The 19,945-nt window shown below is 41.5% G+C and overlaps 1 protein-coding gene across 5 annotated transcripts in view; it reads right to left on the bottom strand.

Moving 5' to 3' along the window:
• Positions 1 to 19,945, bottom strand: part of myo9aa (myosin IXAa) — a 78,339-nt gene that overhangs the window by 32,581 nt on the left and 25,813 nt on the right. For 4 of the 5 annotated variants that reach the window (XM_028401084.1, XM_028401081.1, XM_028401083.1 and 1 more), the window contains 4 exons: positions 3,731 to 3,825; positions 3,587 to 3,649; positions 2,410 to 2,509; positions 388 to 441 (listed from right to left, as the gene is read on the bottom strand). In XM_028401084.1, coding sequence (XP_028256885.1) covers positions 388 to 441; positions 2,410 to 2,509; positions 3,587 to 3,649; positions 3,731 to 3,825 — 312 coding nt within the window. The remainder of the gene's footprint in view (positions 1 to 387; positions 442 to 2,409; positions 2,510 to 3,586; positions 3,650 to 3,730; positions 3,826 to 19,945) is intronic. The other variant, XM_028401082.1, reaches the window with a different exon arrangement.

The following is a 19,945-nucleotide window of genomic DNA, read 5'->3' on the forward strand; positions in this document are numbered from 1 at the left end:
AAGTCCTTTGACTGAGAGGTGAGTAATTATTTAGTATGAGCAGAAACGCTGCACTGGTTCAATGATCAAAAAACAGATTACAGCAATGCAGGCAGCTACAGCTACAGTGGCCAGGATATGACTACACATACCACCATAACCCAAGAGAAGCAGTGCAACACAGGGGAAAGCAAAAACAAACAAAGCTAAGATAAACACTGTACCCAAACCGAACCAGGAAATATCCGAAAAGCAACAAACTGAGGCAGAGGAAGGGAGAGGTGGTGAAGAGGGAGTGTGTGGCTGGTGCAGAGAAGAAGTGAGGTTTGAGCTGCGAGTGTGTCAAGGTGAGGTGCAGACACACACGGACAGTACATACATACAGACGTCTGAGGCACAGATACTGACCGGTTCGCTCTCACAGTAACTGTCCCATTGCACTTGGCGAGCTGTCTTTGTCATCTGGAAATGTTAGGGCAGAGTTTACAGAGGCAGGGTCACAGGGTTAGAGAGTAGCAACAACACTGACGGACAGACAGCAATGGAAGGACGTGCTATCAAGTTTCATTACAGTCACAAACATAAAGTAATCACAAGCAGTCAGACAGCATATGATGACAGAAAGCATTCACAGACTGTAAGCACATGTCATGATTGACAGCATTAAAGCAGATCCAGAAGATGGAATGAAAGCTGCACACACACAGGCTCATTGATTTGGCTTTACAAGACCATAAGTACCATAAGTTTTTAGGATTCATTTCCTGCCTTTCAGGATACCACTGATTTCCATTCATATAGAAAAAGTTAAAAAAATGATGTGTTTATTGCAGATAATAAAAAGAAATAAACACATTTTTTTCTGCATTCATTCCTGCATTGTGTAGTGTTCCAAGTTGGTAGTAGGAATAATTTCATATCTTGCTTAAAAAAAATGATGCTTGCAATAAAGTGCAAGCTTCACATGACACCTTTTCACTGACTAGCTCCTTATCTGTGCATTCATCCATTCATTTTCTCAGCCTGCTTTCTCCTATGCAGTCAAACCCTAACCCTACACGCATGGCTTTGAAATATGAGGAGAAGCCGGAGAAAACCAGGAACTTCTTTGCTGCTACAACAGTGCTAAGCACTGCACCACCATGCCACCCTCATCTGCACATTCTGGATGTTTTTTTTCTGTATTATACTTGTCATTTTTGCAGCCAACGAGACTCACTCTGGTGCTCCTTAAATGTTACCACCATGACAGGTTGTGTTTCTTCCAACTGCACTGCCACACAAAGAGGCATACAGATTCTTCACTTTTCATAGAAAGTTCTAACTTATTAGTTCATTCAGTGGTCCCTCTGCAAAAGCAGGAATTTCACCTAAAAACTTAAGAGTTTGCTTTGGATTAATAAACTGGTTACATTAGTCTTGCAAAACAACAGGAGTGGTTCTGTAGCAGAATTCAGAGTAAATTGAGATTAAGGACAAAGAAGTGAAAAATGAATGATTGGGGACAAAAGCAGCCACAACTATGAAGGATGCTGTGATTTAAATGCATTATAAGCTGCACATATAGAGGACAGAAGCAAAGGAGGATATAAACAGAGTGCAACAGTGAGTGCATGTATATGCGTGTGTGTGTGTGCACATCAGTGGTGGGGAGGAATGGAAGGAATTCCCTGCCCTCTTCTGCGTAGGCGTAAAGATTTTCGTGGGGAGGAGAGCGGGTCCCTGGTTGTCATGGCGTGACTGTCAAAGCTCAGAGGCGGAGACGCAACAAGTTTTACACAACATTCACATTCCATGCACGTAATGTGTGTTTATGTGTTGGTGTTTATCGTGGTTTTGTTGCATGGTTATGGGAAACCTGTTTCCCCTGTGGCCAACACAAGCCAAAAGAAACAAGGGACCAACACTATTTTTTTGTGTGTGTTTGGGTCTGTCTTTGTGTGTTTGTCAGTGATGTTGAAGCAGTGACAGCGTGAGTGTGTGCGCAACTCACATTCAAAGTGTATGCAGACCCCCCACACACACAGGCAGCTATATGCCCATAAAAACACAAACACACATATCAAGGCACTCTGCAGGAGAGCAGACTCTGTGTGTGTGTCTGTGTGTGTGTGTGTGTGTGTGTGTGTGTGTGTGTGTGTGTGTGTGTGCGTGTGTGTGTGTGTGTGTGTGTGTTAAAGAGAGACCTGACAGAGTGAGAGAGAGAGAGAGACTGTATAGTAAGTGTTGAAAGCCACCAACAGTGTTTCCTTTGTGTCCTGATTCTTCTCTTCCCTGTTTGTGGACATAGAGACTGACATGCTGACACCGACACACACATTCACAACCCCTGCATGCACATCATCACAACACATTGCACACTACAGTACAACACACATCTGACAAGTTAAAAGGTTGATCTTGTATATGGCCTGATGCTGAAGCTCCCACCTGACTGAGGTAATGATATTCTTCAGGCTTCTTGAGGTGAAAGGCGACCCTCTCTTCTTCACTTGCTCCTGCCAGCAGGTAGTAAAACACATGGTAGTTTCTAAAAAAAAGAAAAAAAAGGTAAAATAAATATTGATTAGTTAAATTAAATACAACCTTTATTGCTCACAAAGGTGATACATAAAATATATATATATTATATATATATACAGAATATACCAGTAATTTAACCCTTTATTATAGCCACAGAACAAATTGCAGCTGCTAGTCTTAGATATTTAGTCCCACTAACAATAAATAATAGTATTAACTTATTTTTTGCCCCTATTCAGCATGTTGCCTCAGAATGCAGAGTTGGTAAATTTATTTTCAAACACAGCATGGATCACAGTCAGAAGAACATTGAAGATGCTTGTACACAAAGAGGATGCACCAGACTATCATAGGGATAGGTGAAAAGGAGCAGGTTTAACTCACTACCCTGTTAGCAATTAGAGAATGTTATCTTAGCAGACTGCTGACACTTGTAAAGTTAGCATTTTGTAAACAGTGTGTTGCATTTAACGTATTTAGATAACCAACAAATGTTTTGTCTTCGGGTTAATGTTGGTATTTATGTAAGAGATGTCACATTATATAAAGTTATGTAAACTTTAAATGTTGAAGACTGATCTGTAGTGTGAAAGACTCCGCCACATGTTTGCCAAGATTTGGCAAGATGTTAGAGTTTAGACAAAACAAGTCACGACAGCTTGTTCCTGTGTACGAGTGTGTGTTGTATGCATGTGTGCAGGCTCATCTGACTGCAGTGTAAAGGTTAGAGGTCAATGCTGAGCAACAGCTGTGCGGCCGAGTTCCTCCGAGTCAGCAATCTATCTCAATAAGAGGTGGCTAACGCAGGGGGCCCCACATAGTGAGGTCAACCCTCGCCACACCATCCAGCCAGACCCACACATTAGTGTCAGCCCCACTTAGAACTTAATTCATTTCACAACTCACTACAACAAGTTGAAATTCATGCTCATTACTGAGTATAAAAAAAAACGACACAAGCTGCACATATTCTGAGTAAGACTGATGCAGACATATTTGTTGTTGCACGACAACTTTTAATTTCCGGCTCACATGGTGCACTTTTTCTCCTTTGATGCAGAGGTTGTGATTATGAACTGCTCACCTCTCATTGTGCTCTTGATAGACCAGTCTTGACTTCTCCAGGAGATATTTCTCCACGTATGCTCTGTAAAGAGTGCAATATAGATGAGTTACTATAACACATAATTAAAAGTAAATAAGTGAGAATGTATCTTTGGCTCCTTACCCTCTCACAGTGCCGCTCTCCTGGTAATTCACCTGGATGAACTTGCCGAAGCGACTGGAGTTGTTATTATGTGCTGTCTTTGCATTCCCAAAAGCCTGAAAGGGAGTTGAGAAAGATGACAATAAATACACACCAGGAGAGATAAATGAGAAGAGGGCCTCATTTTATATACCTTACACATGAGCTAATGCCAGACGGCTGAAAAGTCAACTTTAGGTGTGGATAATTTGTTTGGGGGTCAAGCACACAGAGACTCTCGCCCAAAACCAAACATCGTCGTCTTGAAATGCTGTCAGCCTGGATGGCGCAGAGCAAGCTTTTCCTCTTACATACTTTCAAACAGCGTCAGTCTGAGACAGATTAATAACATGTTTTTAGGATCTATTAAAGTCAGAGGCAGACAAATTGCCAGAGTGAGGATGAAGGAGCCACAGCCAGCGGGCCTGATGGGGGGAAAAAAAAGCTCCTCAGTGAGTAATGGGATACATGTGGCCGTGTGGAACATGTGTAGTGGTTGTGCTTTAATAAGACGGTCCAGTATTTCCCCTCACAGCTCTGTTTATGTTGTATGGCTGCCTAGAGGGGAAGTAGTTTTTTCGGCCTATATAAACCCTACAGTTATTTGTAGCTGCACCACAAGTAAACAAATTCCTCAGTGAATCACTTAGAGCTGTCCTGAGCCATGCGTCTGTGAAATAGGAAAACACCCCTCCCTGACCCCACCCTGCACCGACACCACTTACTAAACATACAAACACGCACAGAGAAGGCTAATGCCAAGCGGATACGTAGCCCTGCAGGGCGTCGGGGGAATCCTAATGCACAAATTTGTAATAGAAAACGAAGACCCATCACTGAATTTCATTTGAAATATAAAAGCATCATGCATCATGTTTGGTTTCAGGGTGAGCCTGCATCTTCTAATAGGGATTCTGCAAAGATAAACCCCATTTGGATGTGGTTAAACTTTCAAGCAGCAAAAAACTGTTCAAAGAGACAAACTTTTCCTAATCTTATTTTTCACAGCATCTGGCTAGAAAATGTGTTTCAGCCACTAACAAAGAACACATAAGGTGCCCCTTTGCATGGTTCAAAGACCTCCATAACGCACCCAAAATGGCACCTATATATGATGCTCAATGCTAGGTATATATTTTTTAATCCTGTTTATGTTGGGCAAGTTTATGTTTGACAATTTAATAGATGGTGAAGTCGTAGTGTAGTTCTTAGTCTTGGTGGTTGAATTAAATGTGTCCACATACAATGCAGTGTTAATATCATATTCACCCCAAGTCATACCTGTCCTGTGAAAACAATGGGTCGACAACCAGCCGTCTCAGAGTCGTTGGAGAATCATTAAACAGACTAGAGCTAAAATAACAGGTAGGTTTCACAGGGATCCAACCATGGAAGCCTCAACTGCATCTGAACCTATGTTTCCCACCAAACAGTTTAAACTGACGAAGCTGCTCGGAGGAGCTTTGGCTGTTTTGGCCCTATACTTGACCCCAGCTTAAACGGTTGGATCACAGCAGTGAACCCAACCTTCATGTATGACTCACCAAGCTGAGCAAGTCATTAGGAGAGGCAGCCACTTTGGAAAAACATATTCAACTCTGGACAAAAAAAAGGAGCACACAAGGTCAAACTGAGGAACAGTGATGATATAATGTTTCATATCGAAAAATGTTTGATAGGTCCACCACTCCATCTGTCTCTGAACGGGCTGAGCTGCCTGCTTCAGGAACTACAGGTCAGACGAGGACAGACTAACACCAGTCAACATGTCCAAGTGGTAAGAACTTCCTGAATGGCCAGCCAATAAAAAGCTTTGAAAGCAGAGGAACCCAGGGCAGACAGGTCAGATGCCGGACCTTACAGAGCTTTTTGTTAACATTTGACATTTTGTGTTGGGCCAGCAGGAAGCAGGATGTGGAACAGCTAAAACACTGAGAGCTGATTTATGTGCATTGGTCCACCTGGTCTATGTTAAAAAGATGCATAGTTTAAGACGACATTTTTACAGCCGACAGTTTGTATCTTTCAGTCAGTCTGTGTCTTTCTAAAATTGGCTTCCTCCACATCAACGGCAATAAAACACAACTCAAAGGACAGAAGTCGTAACTGCAGGGATGGAGTTTCTTGTCGTAAACATGAAGGTAAATGTATTAAAAATAAGAGCACCCGCTGTCATCGAATCACCAAACTATGTCCAAAATTCCACATTTCAGTCCATCATGCCAGAAACAACAGGCCTTATGCCTTAATCTGAAGCATTTTCCTGTAGAACAACAGACCAAACCATCAATCAACCTGTTACAGGAGCTGCAGACATTTAATCACCCGGAGTAACCCCAAACAGACCTGGACCCAAAACAGCCACCAAACCAGGCCTGATTTCAGAAACTTGTTCTCAAATATTATTTTACTCATGCACTCTGGCTCTCTCCACCTACGCAAACACTCCACAACAATGCAAATGTGTTCTTTCCCCCTTCTCATATGGGAGTTGTCAAAAGTTATTCTGGGAAATCTAAGCAACTTAAACTCAGGAAGACGGGGCAGGCTTAGGTAAAGTGGGCTAAACCTGAACAATAATAAACATATAATACGCTATGACAGTGGAAGAGTATCTGAGGGGGGATTATTTCCCTCGTCAAATAGCCACAAAGACTCAAAGGGACACCAAAGTTTAAACTGTTTGTACAGACGTGATTCGCACCACTTCAGTCACTCCAACAGGTCAACAACATTATTCTTGGCTTCAGACCATCCACTGAGCCAAAGGCGGACCAGTGTCAGACTTGAGATGGTGCCAGTGTGTTCTGGGTGTAATGTGTCTGACTGCAGGCTTGGTTAAAGTGGCTCAGAGGAGCACAGACAGGGAGGATGCCACAAAGATGACGTTATACTTTAAAAAATGAAGCACTCACGCAGTTTAAATTTGTAGAAGACTATGAGAAACTCTTTTAATTAGACCTCTGAGTTGTGGTGTTTTATGGCAGACGACACAGTCCTGCTGGCTACATCAGACTCTGACCCTTTAGCACATACTTGGGTAATGGGCAGCAGAGTGTTTGGATGGAAAGTCACCACTTCAAGCTCTTAGTTCTCACCCATAAAATGTTGAGTTGCTCGATCCTGGTTAGGGCTGAGCTGCTACCAAAAACAGTCTAACTTGGTTGAGCTATCACCTATCACCTGATCATGAGCTGTTCAAGTGACTGACATGATGAGACTCCATACAGTGCCTGAACTCAAGAACATCCAAGGAGCTCGGAGTGGAGCAGCATTTAGTTATTGATTAGGATGCCTGCTGGACACGTTCCATTGGAGGTTTACTGGTCACATCCAGCAGGGAGGAGACCCACTTCCACTGTGAATGTGTTGAGTAATGGGGGCTAAACAGATAGACGAATGGATGAGAGGACTTTGATCCAATCCCTGTTATGATCCAGCACTTTCTTTCCAAATTGAAATATCTACATCAAAGGTTCACTATGATCTTATATACAGCCATTGTATTGTCAGGAAAAGACATGTTAAATCCCAACACAGCGATGATTATACTAATGCCTTCTTCTTTAATGAGGTGATTGGGAACTGAGCCTCTGTATGCCCTGATTCATGCAGAGTGGAGCTGAGACACATGGCCTTTAATCATATGGGGATGACTTCATTAGCAGCTTTGGAGAGGAAGAAGAGGAGAGGAGAGAGTAGGGAGTTGGGAGCATTTCAAACAAATTGAGGGGTCACGCTAGGCTCTCAGATGGAGAGCGGAGACAAAAGGGTGCTTGATTTAACTCACAAAAGGATGATCTTTTTAGGCAAATCATCAACTGCTTAAAGGCTACAAATGAATTTCTATGCTGGGCTGTTTTTAATGGTCATGTGACAGTACCATCTCAAACTACACACAGAAATGCTTTGTCTGACGAACCTCAATCTTAACGGGCAATGAGATAAAAGCAGCATTCTTCTGACTAACACACTGCAAATGGATTTAGCTAAGTGTCACCAAATTTTCTGCATTCCTTCCCTGACAGCAGTTACAGAGGGAATTACTGAGACAAACTCCTCTGTGTGACTCATAAAAGCATTGCTCATATATCCTCTGTACATTCATATCCTTCCCGCAGCCTACTACCAGGGCCGACTCATCCACCACAGTACGCGGACAGGATGTCAACAATAAAAGCGAAAGAGCAGGGGCAGCTTGGCCCGGCATGTATCACACTTATGTCATAGTGTGTGTGTGTGTGTGTGTGTGTGGGCAGATAACGCTCTCCAGAGGCTAATTCATAACCATGCCCCTTGTAATCTCACACCTAAGGCCACGCTGGCCGGAGTGGACTGTGGTCGGTGTGTGGTTGTTTAATCACAGGGGAGATCTGCAGTCATGGCTTCCAGCTCAGTGAAAGCCTGGTGGGATGTGGGTTCTGGCAGTGGTTGCGTCTGTCATAACAGCCCTCTAAAATGTGTTTGAGGTAGGGTGTGTACAGGTTTAACACACAGTGGAAAAGCCTTTTTTTTGTCCATGCAACGAGGGCAAAGAACACAACTGTGGCTGCTTTTCTTCCAGTTTGAGTACAAAGTAAACTGGAGCTGGACAACACTAAGAATCAGAAACCTCAATGTTTTATCGCTCCCAATTCTGTATGTTTATCATACAGATATTTTGTGTAAATTTATGTTAGATGAAGGGATTTTAAAAGGGTCACAAAAAAAGGTCTGTCATGAAATCTGACAAAAATATGCAGGGCCTCAGGGAGCAAATCTGATGGTCCAGTGAAATTAGCAATATAGACATCAAGCTTGTCAAGTTGGTGCAACTCTGGCTGGAATGAACCAGCCAGAAAGCTCAGTGCTTGTTTGTTTGTGGTTTGGTTTTTAGACAGCTGTTGTGACCAAGAGAATTCAGTTTACTGCGGCTAAATCTGAGCGTAAAAACAGTGTATTTATATCAGGTTATGTCTATTATTGTACTTGGCCTGCAGGTGAAAAAAACAACAACTTCTGGAAACAATAAAATCATATGTTTATGTAACATTTTCCATGATGGAAAACTCAGGATTACATTATGAATTTGATCCAGATATGGTTTTCTCTAAAAACATATCTGATTATACTGCAATTAGCTTATAATCTTATTGTGAAGTCAGACAGTATAAAGAGCTGATGAGACAAAACAAACCGCTGGTGACCACATTCTTCTATTAAATTAGCTGTGAGGTTAACGTTACAGGATTTTATCTTAACACAGTTATTTACTCTATATTTTTAATGGTGTCGTAAAACAAAAACAAAAAAAATATGGAGATGGAGTAATAACTTATTTTGGCAGAGCCTTGGTTAAAAAGGCTAGCATCTCTGACTGTGAATACAATACTACGCCAACAATTGGTTAGCCTTAACCATAGCAACAATGCTGACCCAAGAAATATTTACATGTCACTCTAAACCAGACCTGGGCAAAGTAAGGCCCGCGGGCCACAACGTCTTCAATGCGGCCCGCAGACTGTGCACACAATATTAAACAAAGGCAGCAAAAGTCAGCTGTTGAGCACGGCATTACCGGTAACATCTTTCCAACCCTCCTTGTCTCTTCCACGCTGCTGTACTGAGTAAGACCATCTACTCTCTGGGGAGACATGGTCGCACTGTGTACACTGTAAAAATGCTGCACGTCTATGCTGACGGTAAAGCACACAGAAACTCTACGGCACATTCAGATGTTACTGCGGTGCTGCTGCCGACAAATTTCATCGCCATCTGCTCTTAAAAAGCACAGATCTTGCCCGACTTTCAGAACTCTGGGATTTGCTACTTTAACTTGACTGTAACTCTAATGGTTTTCTTCTGTAAATATCTTCACATCATCTGTGCTGCTCTGCACTGTGTGTGTGTTTCAACATACAACCAGCACACACTCAGAGTAGACATGGACACACACAGAGGAGTAACCAGTAAATGACAGCAAAAGATTCTTACAATGATGAAAATGTAACAGGAGCATATTTATAAAGGTAGATACTGTGCCAGTGGTCTCCAATTTATATTATTATTTATGAAAAACATGTGGCGCTTTGCTTTTCTTATGGAAGTCTATGTGGCCCTCGCAAAAAATAATTGCCCACCCCTGCTCTCGACAGATGGACTGGTAGCCAGGCAGCATTTATGCTAAGCTAGTGACGCATTGCTGTGTGCTCTGGTTGTATATTTAAGTGACAAGAAAGTCACATCAACCTTGTCATCCATCGCTCTACTATTAATTAATTTATTTCTCCCTAAAATGTCAGAGGATTCCGTTCTGAATTATGACTGACAGAGAAAAAAACAAGGAGAAAGAAAAGAAAAATTACAAAAAGCAGCGACCTTTGTGACCAGTGCAATGCTCGACTGAAGTATTTGGCTCAATCAGAAAGTCCTCCTGCGTTACTAAAAAGGAAGTGAACATTAGTCACAGCGATGGAGATGAAAGCCGGCCGTAATAGAAAAATAATCATGGCTCTCCAGGACTCCTGGGCTTATCAGAGACATCTCTCATATAACGTAAACCTCTCTGAATTAGCAACGATGAGAGGAAAATAGCTGCATTCCTAAATTATAAAGGACCTTCAGACAGAAGCAGATCATAAACTTTACTCCAACTCAAAACGAGCTAACTTATTTCCCATGATGTTCCCGAAGATTGTCAACCTGTGAGAAGACGGTCAGCTTGTCCTCGGGCTGTGTATGCAGTACTCTGTCACTGTGTGTGAAAAGTGAGAGTGTACTATCCAGGAAATTGTCGGGATACAGTAATAACAACAAACACTACATTGCAGGATATACATATCTGAATGTATGCAACTCCCATGTTTGCTGACAATCATCTGGAAGGTATGGAAAGACTTGAGCCAACATAATCAGATCCTAACTGAGTGTAAACAGAGGATGTAACACTTGAAATAAATACTGTTAGTTATAGCTTTATGTTAAGTAACAGGAAACATATCAAAGAAGCTGTGATTTTGTTAAAGCTCTGCATAACAGATAACAGATATACAGGCCAAGACCTCCTGTTCCATCAGCTGAACATTGTTCTCAGTCCAACTAGTAACCCAAGACTCGAGAGTGGAAAGGTTATACTTAGTTAACAGCCTGCAATAACTACAGCAGCTTTGTTTAAGGTATTTGTTCAGCATGTTGAACTTCACAGTTCCTCAAAACCCCTAATAATCACCATGATAAAATGTTCGACTTCACAGGAGAAAGAAACAAGCAGTATCAAATGACAAATGTAGCACGGTGTTAGCAGCCTGCTCCTGCTCCAGTAGGCACACACAACAAATGTTGTTGAAGATGGAAATTAGCTTAACTTGCCACGACTTAGCAGTCCTCTCAAAACGTCACATTAAAGCATCAGAATGTTAAAACTTTGTGTTGTATGAGTATTTTTAGAAACCATTCAACAGTCAATAAAGGAATGTAAATAAACACAGAAGCAATTAAAACCAATCAAATGGGGTGTGACATGACACTCGCCTCTCCCACAGGACAACTGGCAGAGGGAGTTAACAACAATTACCACAGAAAAAGAAAGGCGGGGCGGGGCCTCTAACTCATAGTCAAACATGGGAAATACAGAGAATGTAAAAATCATGTATGAATATAGAGCGATAGAACACACTAGGTGCAGTCAGACCACAAATGGAAACCAGAGATATTCCAGAACTAAACTCACATCTCAGGGTGATGTGCAGATGTCTGTTTAGAGAGACCAGATCTTTCCACATTCACCTCCTTTCTAGTTTCATCAAGAAGCTTGAGAAAGTGCTCACTGCACCTTTTGTCTTTACTAGTCAGCATAGCGAGCTGCCCAGTCATTCCTTATCTGCAATAAAGAGTGAGTGTGTGTGTGTGGTCAACGTCCTCTTACTGTCTCACTCTGGCATCTGATTTAGTTGCTTTATTTGTGTTTCTACTGACTTTGTTCTCTTCACAAGAAAATGTAAAAAGCGTATGTAAAAGCCAACCAATCACCCCCACTGGCCTCTGCTGTGTTTCACCCGTTTACACCTGCGGTTAGTGAGTCAAATCCTTTGAAACACACAACAGATTACCATATCTGTGTGGAGGACTGCTCAACGGGGGGACAGAGAGAACAGAACAGGCAGAACGAAAACATAATGAAAAGGTCCAGCGCACCAAAAACTAAACAGGAAGAGTGTGAGACAGAGAGCAGACGAACGCCGCAGAGAACAACTTATTCAAAACAATAACATCCAACACTCGAAGCTTGCAGCAAACTGCACTTTCAGCTGTTATCCAAGCAGATTTAACACAAAAAAAAATCCTGATTTTAAAATCATAAAAGAAACTCGGCATCGTGTAATAAAACATAAAAGCAGATTTATTTTTAATTATTTTACTCCCACATTCAACCCGGCTCTTTCTGTCTGGATTATTAGCCCAGGAGATGAAGAATGGAGATATGAGACTCAGTTATATTGAAGGTTAGTTCCTGTTTTTAACTTTCCATCTCCGCCAAATTCCCCCCTGCCAGCACACACACACACACTGACGCTCATGTACACAAGGCTCAACAATATATCGCAAACTCAAGCAGACACGCAAACTGCATCTTCTCGTGCATACAGAGAATCAAAAGTTGTGTGTGTGTGTGTGCTCACACGATGTGTACAGTATAGTTACACACAGAGGTCTGTGAAACACAGCTAAAATTAGAGATGCTGATGACTGGGCTCAGCTGTACATGTGGCCACAAGCAGGGAGGTGACATTTCAACACGAATGGAAACTAAAATCGGAAATTAAAACTCACACTGGGCCTTTCCCAGTCAAAGGAGCTCAGGATTACAAGGACGTAAAGTCAGGAAATAAAACTTAATGCATACATGTTCACATTTCTAGCCTATAAAGAAAGCAGCTGCTTCATCTGAGGTGTAATTAAAGGTGACATGCTAACAGATTAAACTGTATTGTGATACAGTATGGAAGTGTGTGGTTACCTTAGCTGTGACTGGGCAGGAAGTTTCCAACTATTTTCTGGATCAAATAACTCTTCAGAGATCAATAATCACTCAGATAAATGACTTAAATGTGTCTTTTGTGCAATGTAGAAGTTATAAAGCCATAAATGTTTTTTAAAAAAATGACTTTCGTTTTGAGCATTCCCATATTTTTAAACCCTTGGAACGATACAGCATATATGGTGCATTCAAAGACCAAACACAAGGATCCGAAAAGTTAAAAGTCAGATGTTTCTTTGCTTTGAAGAATCGTCTGACGTTTTGAAGTGTACAGAGTTGAAAGAAGTCTTTGAAAAAGAAAACTGATGCAAGGCCTATGTGAGTCTACACTGCACCTGTAGCTTATAAGGAAACATTCTTCCAACTAAAGCATCAAGAATCTGGTGCAATTGAAGGAAAAAAAAATCACAACATTATGAAAGCAGATCTGCCTTCCTGCATTCTTTAAAAAAAGAAGTTCAGCCACATTCTTGTCCGGTGCAACCAGATGACTCAACTTACAGCACAGTCCTCTGCAGTGTGGAGTGACTATTTGCAGCAGAGGCCCCTTCCTTTTCTGTGAAGCACAGCTGCCTTACAGGATTTATTTCAAACATTGTCAAGATGCCTTTGACGCAATGTCATTTTTCACACTGGCACACACAGAGTCCACTCTGTTCTTCAGTCATTCATCTCATTATTCCTGCTCCTTCTGCCATGTGACAAATTCAAAGACAAAAAAACTTTTTTTTTCTCAACTGAACTTTTGACCCAGAGTTACATAAGACAACTAGAAGTGTGAGAAAAGGGTTAATGTGGGTGTACGATCATGCATAGAAACTAATTTCCTCAAAACCTAAAGGGGGGCACAAAGAGTGGCCGAACAAACAGGACCTGGGAGCTTCTCGTTTCAGCACCAACCTCACTGGGACATTCGGCGGTAAACAATAGTGCAGTGTTTCCTCGTAGTAATGAGATGAGGTAAATGAGAGGCACAGGGAGGGAGGAAAAATCAAGGGGGGTAGGGCACACAATGAAAAAAGAGATGTAAAAAAACTTTTCACTTCATCTGTGCCGATGTTTCCTGGCAAGTAAAACTTACAGTGAAGTCTTCAGATGATTTGATAAAGATGTTATGTGAAGGAGGAAGCTGTCATGGCTGCAGTTTGTTCAGATCATATCAGCTGATAAACAACTTTATTTAAAAAAGAAGGAACAGGGGAGAAAAAGAAAAAAAAACCTTCATCCATTCTTCCATAAAAATATGTCAAATATTAATAAAAGCAGGAACAAATCCCTCATCAGATTAGCTTAGATTTGTAGATAAAAGAACTATTTTTAGAGACTGTATGTACGCCTGTATGTACGCCTGTACATTAATGGCTGGGTAGACATTTGTCTGGTCACTGAGCCAAATAATGCCTGTCATGTGCTGTGCCTGCGATAAATGGATAACTTCCACACAATGTTTAATTTGTTCATTTTTCCTTTGTCCTCTTGTAAACTTATAAAACCCCTGATAAGAAAAGAAAGGTTTCTATCCACTGGAATAGTTAGTGACAGGGAGTTATACTGACGTAATGGGTTAAAGAAAATTAAAGTCAATATTTGAAAAAAATAAACCTCCTCCATCATCTCATGTTTCAGAAAAAGTTTCAACAATCTTTACTTTGACCTTTAATCTGCTGTGACGCTAATAGGAACATCCAACACTGGATGTTTTGTGACTGGTCATCTCCTCACTTTCATCTGTGGATGTAATAATGAGCTCAATTCACCAGACAGGTCAGAGATAATACAAAGAATAATAATGTACAGTGTAGACCAGCTTCACAAGGTTCGTTGCATTCAGAGGGGAACCACAAAGGGTTACAAGAAGCAGACTGATGGTTCAGATCTGATCTGTCTTCACCATCAGTCTTCATTAGCCCCACAGTCTGTCAGCAGAGTGGTGATGTCTGATGGTCATAAACTGCTGTCATTCCTTCCACTCAGCCCACAGTGCTGTGACTCACTCCACCAACAAGTACTGTAGAGGAACAAGACCTGATTGTTGAGTCAAATATCAGACTCAGCCTTAACTTCAGACAATAACTTGCAATGAAAATTGAAAACAGTGAGTTGCACTCTAATATTAAAAAAAAAACTAAAAAGTAAACCTAGCAAAGCTTAATTTAACTGAAAATATAAACAAAAACTCATTTTTATGACAAATATTTTCACTGTTTACATCTGCAGCCATCTGTCCTTTTAGTTTCTCTGCATGGCCTGTTCCAACAAGAAGCTAACCTGAGCGGGCAAACGGTCTGACTGCATTGCTCGTATTGATCCATGGGCACATGCTTCAGCCTACAAACCAACACACACACACACAGGGGACAAAGCTCACATAGTCACAGCCCTCAGCTTGAATCGCTGCCAGCACACTGCAGCACTGCAGACATGGGTGTGTCCTCACCGAAAGACCTTTTCATTAATACTTCCAAATGCGCTGCTGATGTGAAGACACTGAATAAAAAGAAGCTGCTAAACTGCTCGACTGATTAATGACAACAATAGAACAAATTGTAGGAGGCTTTGTGTATCTGTCCAGCTGATTTTCTGACCACTGGTGCGGCTCCATGACTCAGCAGATTGTAAACCAAACACAAACACGAGGGTTATATGTGGGGAAAAAAACAAGGAGGAGGAGCAAGAAAAAGAATAACATAGCATCAAGTTTTATAGGCTTACACTAAAATGTACAAGTCCCAGCAGTCTCATGACGTAATAGCCCTTTACATGCCACTCTCTTCATCTCAAAATGTTTATTTTAATGGCTGGGTGGGAATAACATCAGGTTCAAGTGCGGCAGACTTCAAAGAGAGGAATGAGTGAGTCAGTCACACGCTGCTGCTTTTTTACTGCTCAGCATGTTTGATTTATAGATGAAGTGCAAACCTAGGAATAGGATATAGATCCCTAATACACACAGTTCTCTATAAGAAGTGTTTGGTGTTAGACACTGGCTGCAGCTCTGCTTTTCACCTTCAGTCCAATACCACCTGAATAGAGACTGATCTTTCTCACTGCTTCATGCGTCAAAGAAAAGCCTCTGGTGCTTCACAGTTGGACAGACCTCTTAAAAAGACCCAGAACTATGTATATTGACGCACATTTGGTGGCAATTCAAGTCAGTGCTGTGCTGTGATGATGACAGAGGGTTGAGTGACCTGAGTCAATTTGCCTGCCTTTACAGGATGTGTTTGACAAGCGCTAAGTAAATGTGCTCAGCCATTAGGAAAACAGGCCTATCTTTAAGAGCAAACACTAATCCCACTCACTCCAGAGGCCTGTGTCAATAGGCAATTTTTCAGTGCCAGCAAGTTGTGTGGACAACCTGCTGAAGCTTTGGAAGTCATTTTTCTCGCAAGGGCAAGGGGACTTAATATAAGTCTCAATGCAGGAAGAATCAGAATCAGAAACACTTTATTAATCCCAAAGGGTAATCTTGCTCCATGCAGAAAATACTGGGATTCAAGTAAAAGTCATGTCAAAAACCTAAAGTTTAATCAGGTAAATACACTTACAATAAGTGAGGTATCAAGACTAAAATATGTCATCTCTGATATGTACCATTACTTGGATACTGTCATAAGTTAAATCTGAGGAATTGTGTGCTGACTAATTTAATATAAAAAGAAGACAGTACAAATGAACTGAAAATATGCTGGGGCCACTTATTTGTGCAGGACCCATACTAAAATGTGCAAAAGCCATAAACACACACTGCACTCATGATTTTTCCTGAAGGAGCTGTACCTGCGGTTTATAAGTTCCAACGATCATTAAATGGAATTTATCATTCCCTCATCTGTGCCCGTGACTCCAACAGTGTGGATCTGATCAATTCTTCTACCTCCTCTATCTGATCTATCTACTTTTAAAGCAATCTGATGTCCCACAACTGCAAAGCACCTCTGGCACCTCTGGTACTGAGAGTCTCCTGCTGCTAGCCACCATTTGTGAACCTCAGACCTGATTATTGAGTGAAAACAGCTCAAGAAAAAGAATATTTATGACACAGATATTGAGGTGTCTGCAGATGAGAAGGGACAAACTGTTTTGGCAGCCTCAGTATAGTGAGGTGACTAAGTCAATGTAAAAGAGATGAGTGGATTAAGATTTAAACTTTCTGAAATATTGTTCAAAATGTACGTGACAAATTTCAAATTCTTCTTTTTAAACAGGAACAGAGGTAAAAAGCACATCAGAGCATTAATGTAATCTGGCTACCAGATTTGACTACAAGGGAGGATGGGCTGAACGAGATAACTCAGCACAATTGTAGGTTACGAAGCAAAGGCACTTCCACATAAAACCTCCCACACTTTATTCTGTGCACTCACACAGTTGCGTGTCTCTTGGTGGAGTGTGGAGGTGTGCGATTTATGGAGTGGTGACAGATTCTGGAGGTAGCAGAGCAACTTTAATCCAACTCTTTACATCTGTTGGGAGTGTTGTGTATAAACACAGGAACAACAGCATGAACATCAGATTAGAGGAGGGCAAAGGCACAAAACACACACTGTAATGTACTTTCATTATGTCCTATTATATGTGGAGTCACAGCTATAACTCCATCAGCGCTCTGAATCAGAGTTTCCCTAAAAAAGAAAAAAACGGAGACGCTCAGCAGTCCACACATCAGCAGAAAAAGAGGAAATGCATGAGGCGCAGAAAGAAGCTTCCCAAATCTGGCCGCCATACAGTCAACTGGAATGTAATAGTGTGGGGGAGTGAGAGGCGGGGGCACAAAGTCATGGAAAACATGGAGCCACGTCCCAATGCGGCGTTCAAGCATGGGGATAGCCAGGAAACAACGACCGTGACCAACGATGAATGAAACATCTACGGTGGTGATTTAAATCATCTCTGAGATTTATGATCTTAAAAAAAACTCCAACATGTGTGGTTCCAGTGGATCTCTGTGGCTTCTCTTTGCATCATTGTTCTCTTCACTTCTATTAAAGCCTGAACAGAAACACAAAACCAAGCATGTGTTTCCTGTTTGGCTGCCACCTTCAGCAAACCCGAGTTCACCTTTGTTCGACCCTGACCAGGCAGCCGAATCCTTAATACATTATCTCATACCAGACTGTCAGACACTGTTAACATCTGCTGATCAGCAGCTGGTTAGATACATTAAAGCACCACATTAAACTTTTTGAAGAGGCTCTATAAGGGATGATTTTGTTGGACAGATGAGTCATGTCATGTTTTTATTTAAGATTATTCTTATTGTCAATTAAGCTGCCTATATTCTCAATTAACGTGGTGTGTAGACTGTCATTAAATGGCAAACATGGCTGTAAAATATACATTTTAATCACAAAAACAAGTGTTAACCTCTTGATAGATTCTCTTGCTACAGGTTGCTGGATTTTAAGAAGATAACATGAGCTGCCACAGACTGTAGCATGGTCCTGTGTTGTCCTTTACTGTAAGGAAATTCAATATTTCACACTAAAAGCTGATTAAAAACTACAAATATCATGTCAATAGTTAAAAATACTGTTCATATGTAATGTGTATAAAATGGCTGCATGCATTACACAGCAGAACAGAGAGGATTATCCAGCCACAGAAATATAAACCTCATGTATTTATAATCTCTGCATTCTCTTTACACTAACATTGCAACGCAGCTGCTAATTGTTATTACAGATCAGTCAGAGTCGGGCAGCACTTCAGCTTTCCCACTGTCTCAAGTTAACACAGCGAACAAACGGACAGCTCCGGAATAGAGCAGATGATTACAACATGTCTGAAAAATGAGAGGGATCAGTTACATCCCGACAGACGAGGTTCTGCTTAAATTCAAAGTGAAAAATGTGGATATTTAAATAACGATTCTGTTGTTCATGTGGAAAGTATGTCACACAGCTGAAAGGTTACAGCAGGTTATTGAGTTTAAAATCAAGATCGGACTCGATGGAAAAACTCAGGTTCTGTCGCATTCCTAATCTGGTATCTATCCTTTCATCGTGCTGCACAATAAACTATACTCAAACCATACAAAAAGCTATTATGGAACTTTGCATACATGTCCAGCAACTATGAGAGTTTGTCTAAAATATCGACTAATACTTTACACCCCTTTTAAACCTCACACAGCTTTATACAGACACTTGAGTCCACATGTGTTTACCTAATAATGGGCTGAATTTCCACTGCACCTCATTCCAATGCTTAACCTCTGTCCATTACTGTACAGAAATGTATTACACATGGAGGTATATAAGCCAGTTAATCTCTAACTTCAGCTGGGTGTGTTGTACCCTCCAGCATGTGCACCGTAACCTCTCTGTCATTAGCCAACACCCAGGTCATATCAGTAAAGCTCCGTCCACATAGGCAGCCATGTCAGAGCAAAGTCGGAACAGGTGGTCTCATCAGCAACACACCCATATGTAGGCCACATGTCAAGCATTAGGCTGGCCGCTCTAGGCTAACGCCGAGCTACGCTCAGGCAAGACAATGCAAGCCAGGTGAAGGCCAGTGACTTAGCACAATCACTACACTAAAGCTGAGCCACGTGGTCAGGACAGAAAGGAGGTCAATCCAATTAGTTAGATACAAACATCGGACGCTGTCCAATCCCGTGCCAATCCCACAATATCTGTCTCGCTTCAGGTCTTCCGTCTTCATACACTCCTCGCAGATGTGCTGCACAGATCTATTCAGACATACGTCTGTCTCTAAAAAGTCAAAACAATTTGCACAACTGTGAAACTCTACACAGGGTGCCATTAATCATCTAATCCAGAAACAAACACTGGACCATCCTTTAGTGAAGTGTGCTGGTGTAGCAACTGAGCTAGTAGTGCATTATGTCACTGTAACCATCATATAAAGCTTTCTGATGTATTTCCATCCTCAAAAAATGTTGCACCTGACATGATTACATCTTTTAGCACACTTGTTCCCTGGTGTTTGGTGGGTATGACTACACAGCATTTAAGAAGCCAAACAGGCCTGTTGTGAATGTACTCATTTATAGTAGTTTGGTACTGCTGAAGAAACAACTACCACCTTAGGTTTCTGGGTCCTGAAAATCCCTGGGCCGGATATTTTCAGGGGACAATCTGTCCTTTTTGGGGGATAATCTTGAGAGATTTCTGCAGCAATCTGTAACCAGGACTAAGACTCCACTACTTCCA

This window comes from Parambassis ranga, chromosome 3 (genome assembly GCF_900634625.1).
Source record: "Parambassis ranga chromosome 3, fParRan2.1, whole genome shotgun sequence".
NCBI classification, from domain to species: Eukaryota; Metazoa; Chordata; class Actinopteri; family Ambassidae; genus Parambassis; species Parambassis ranga.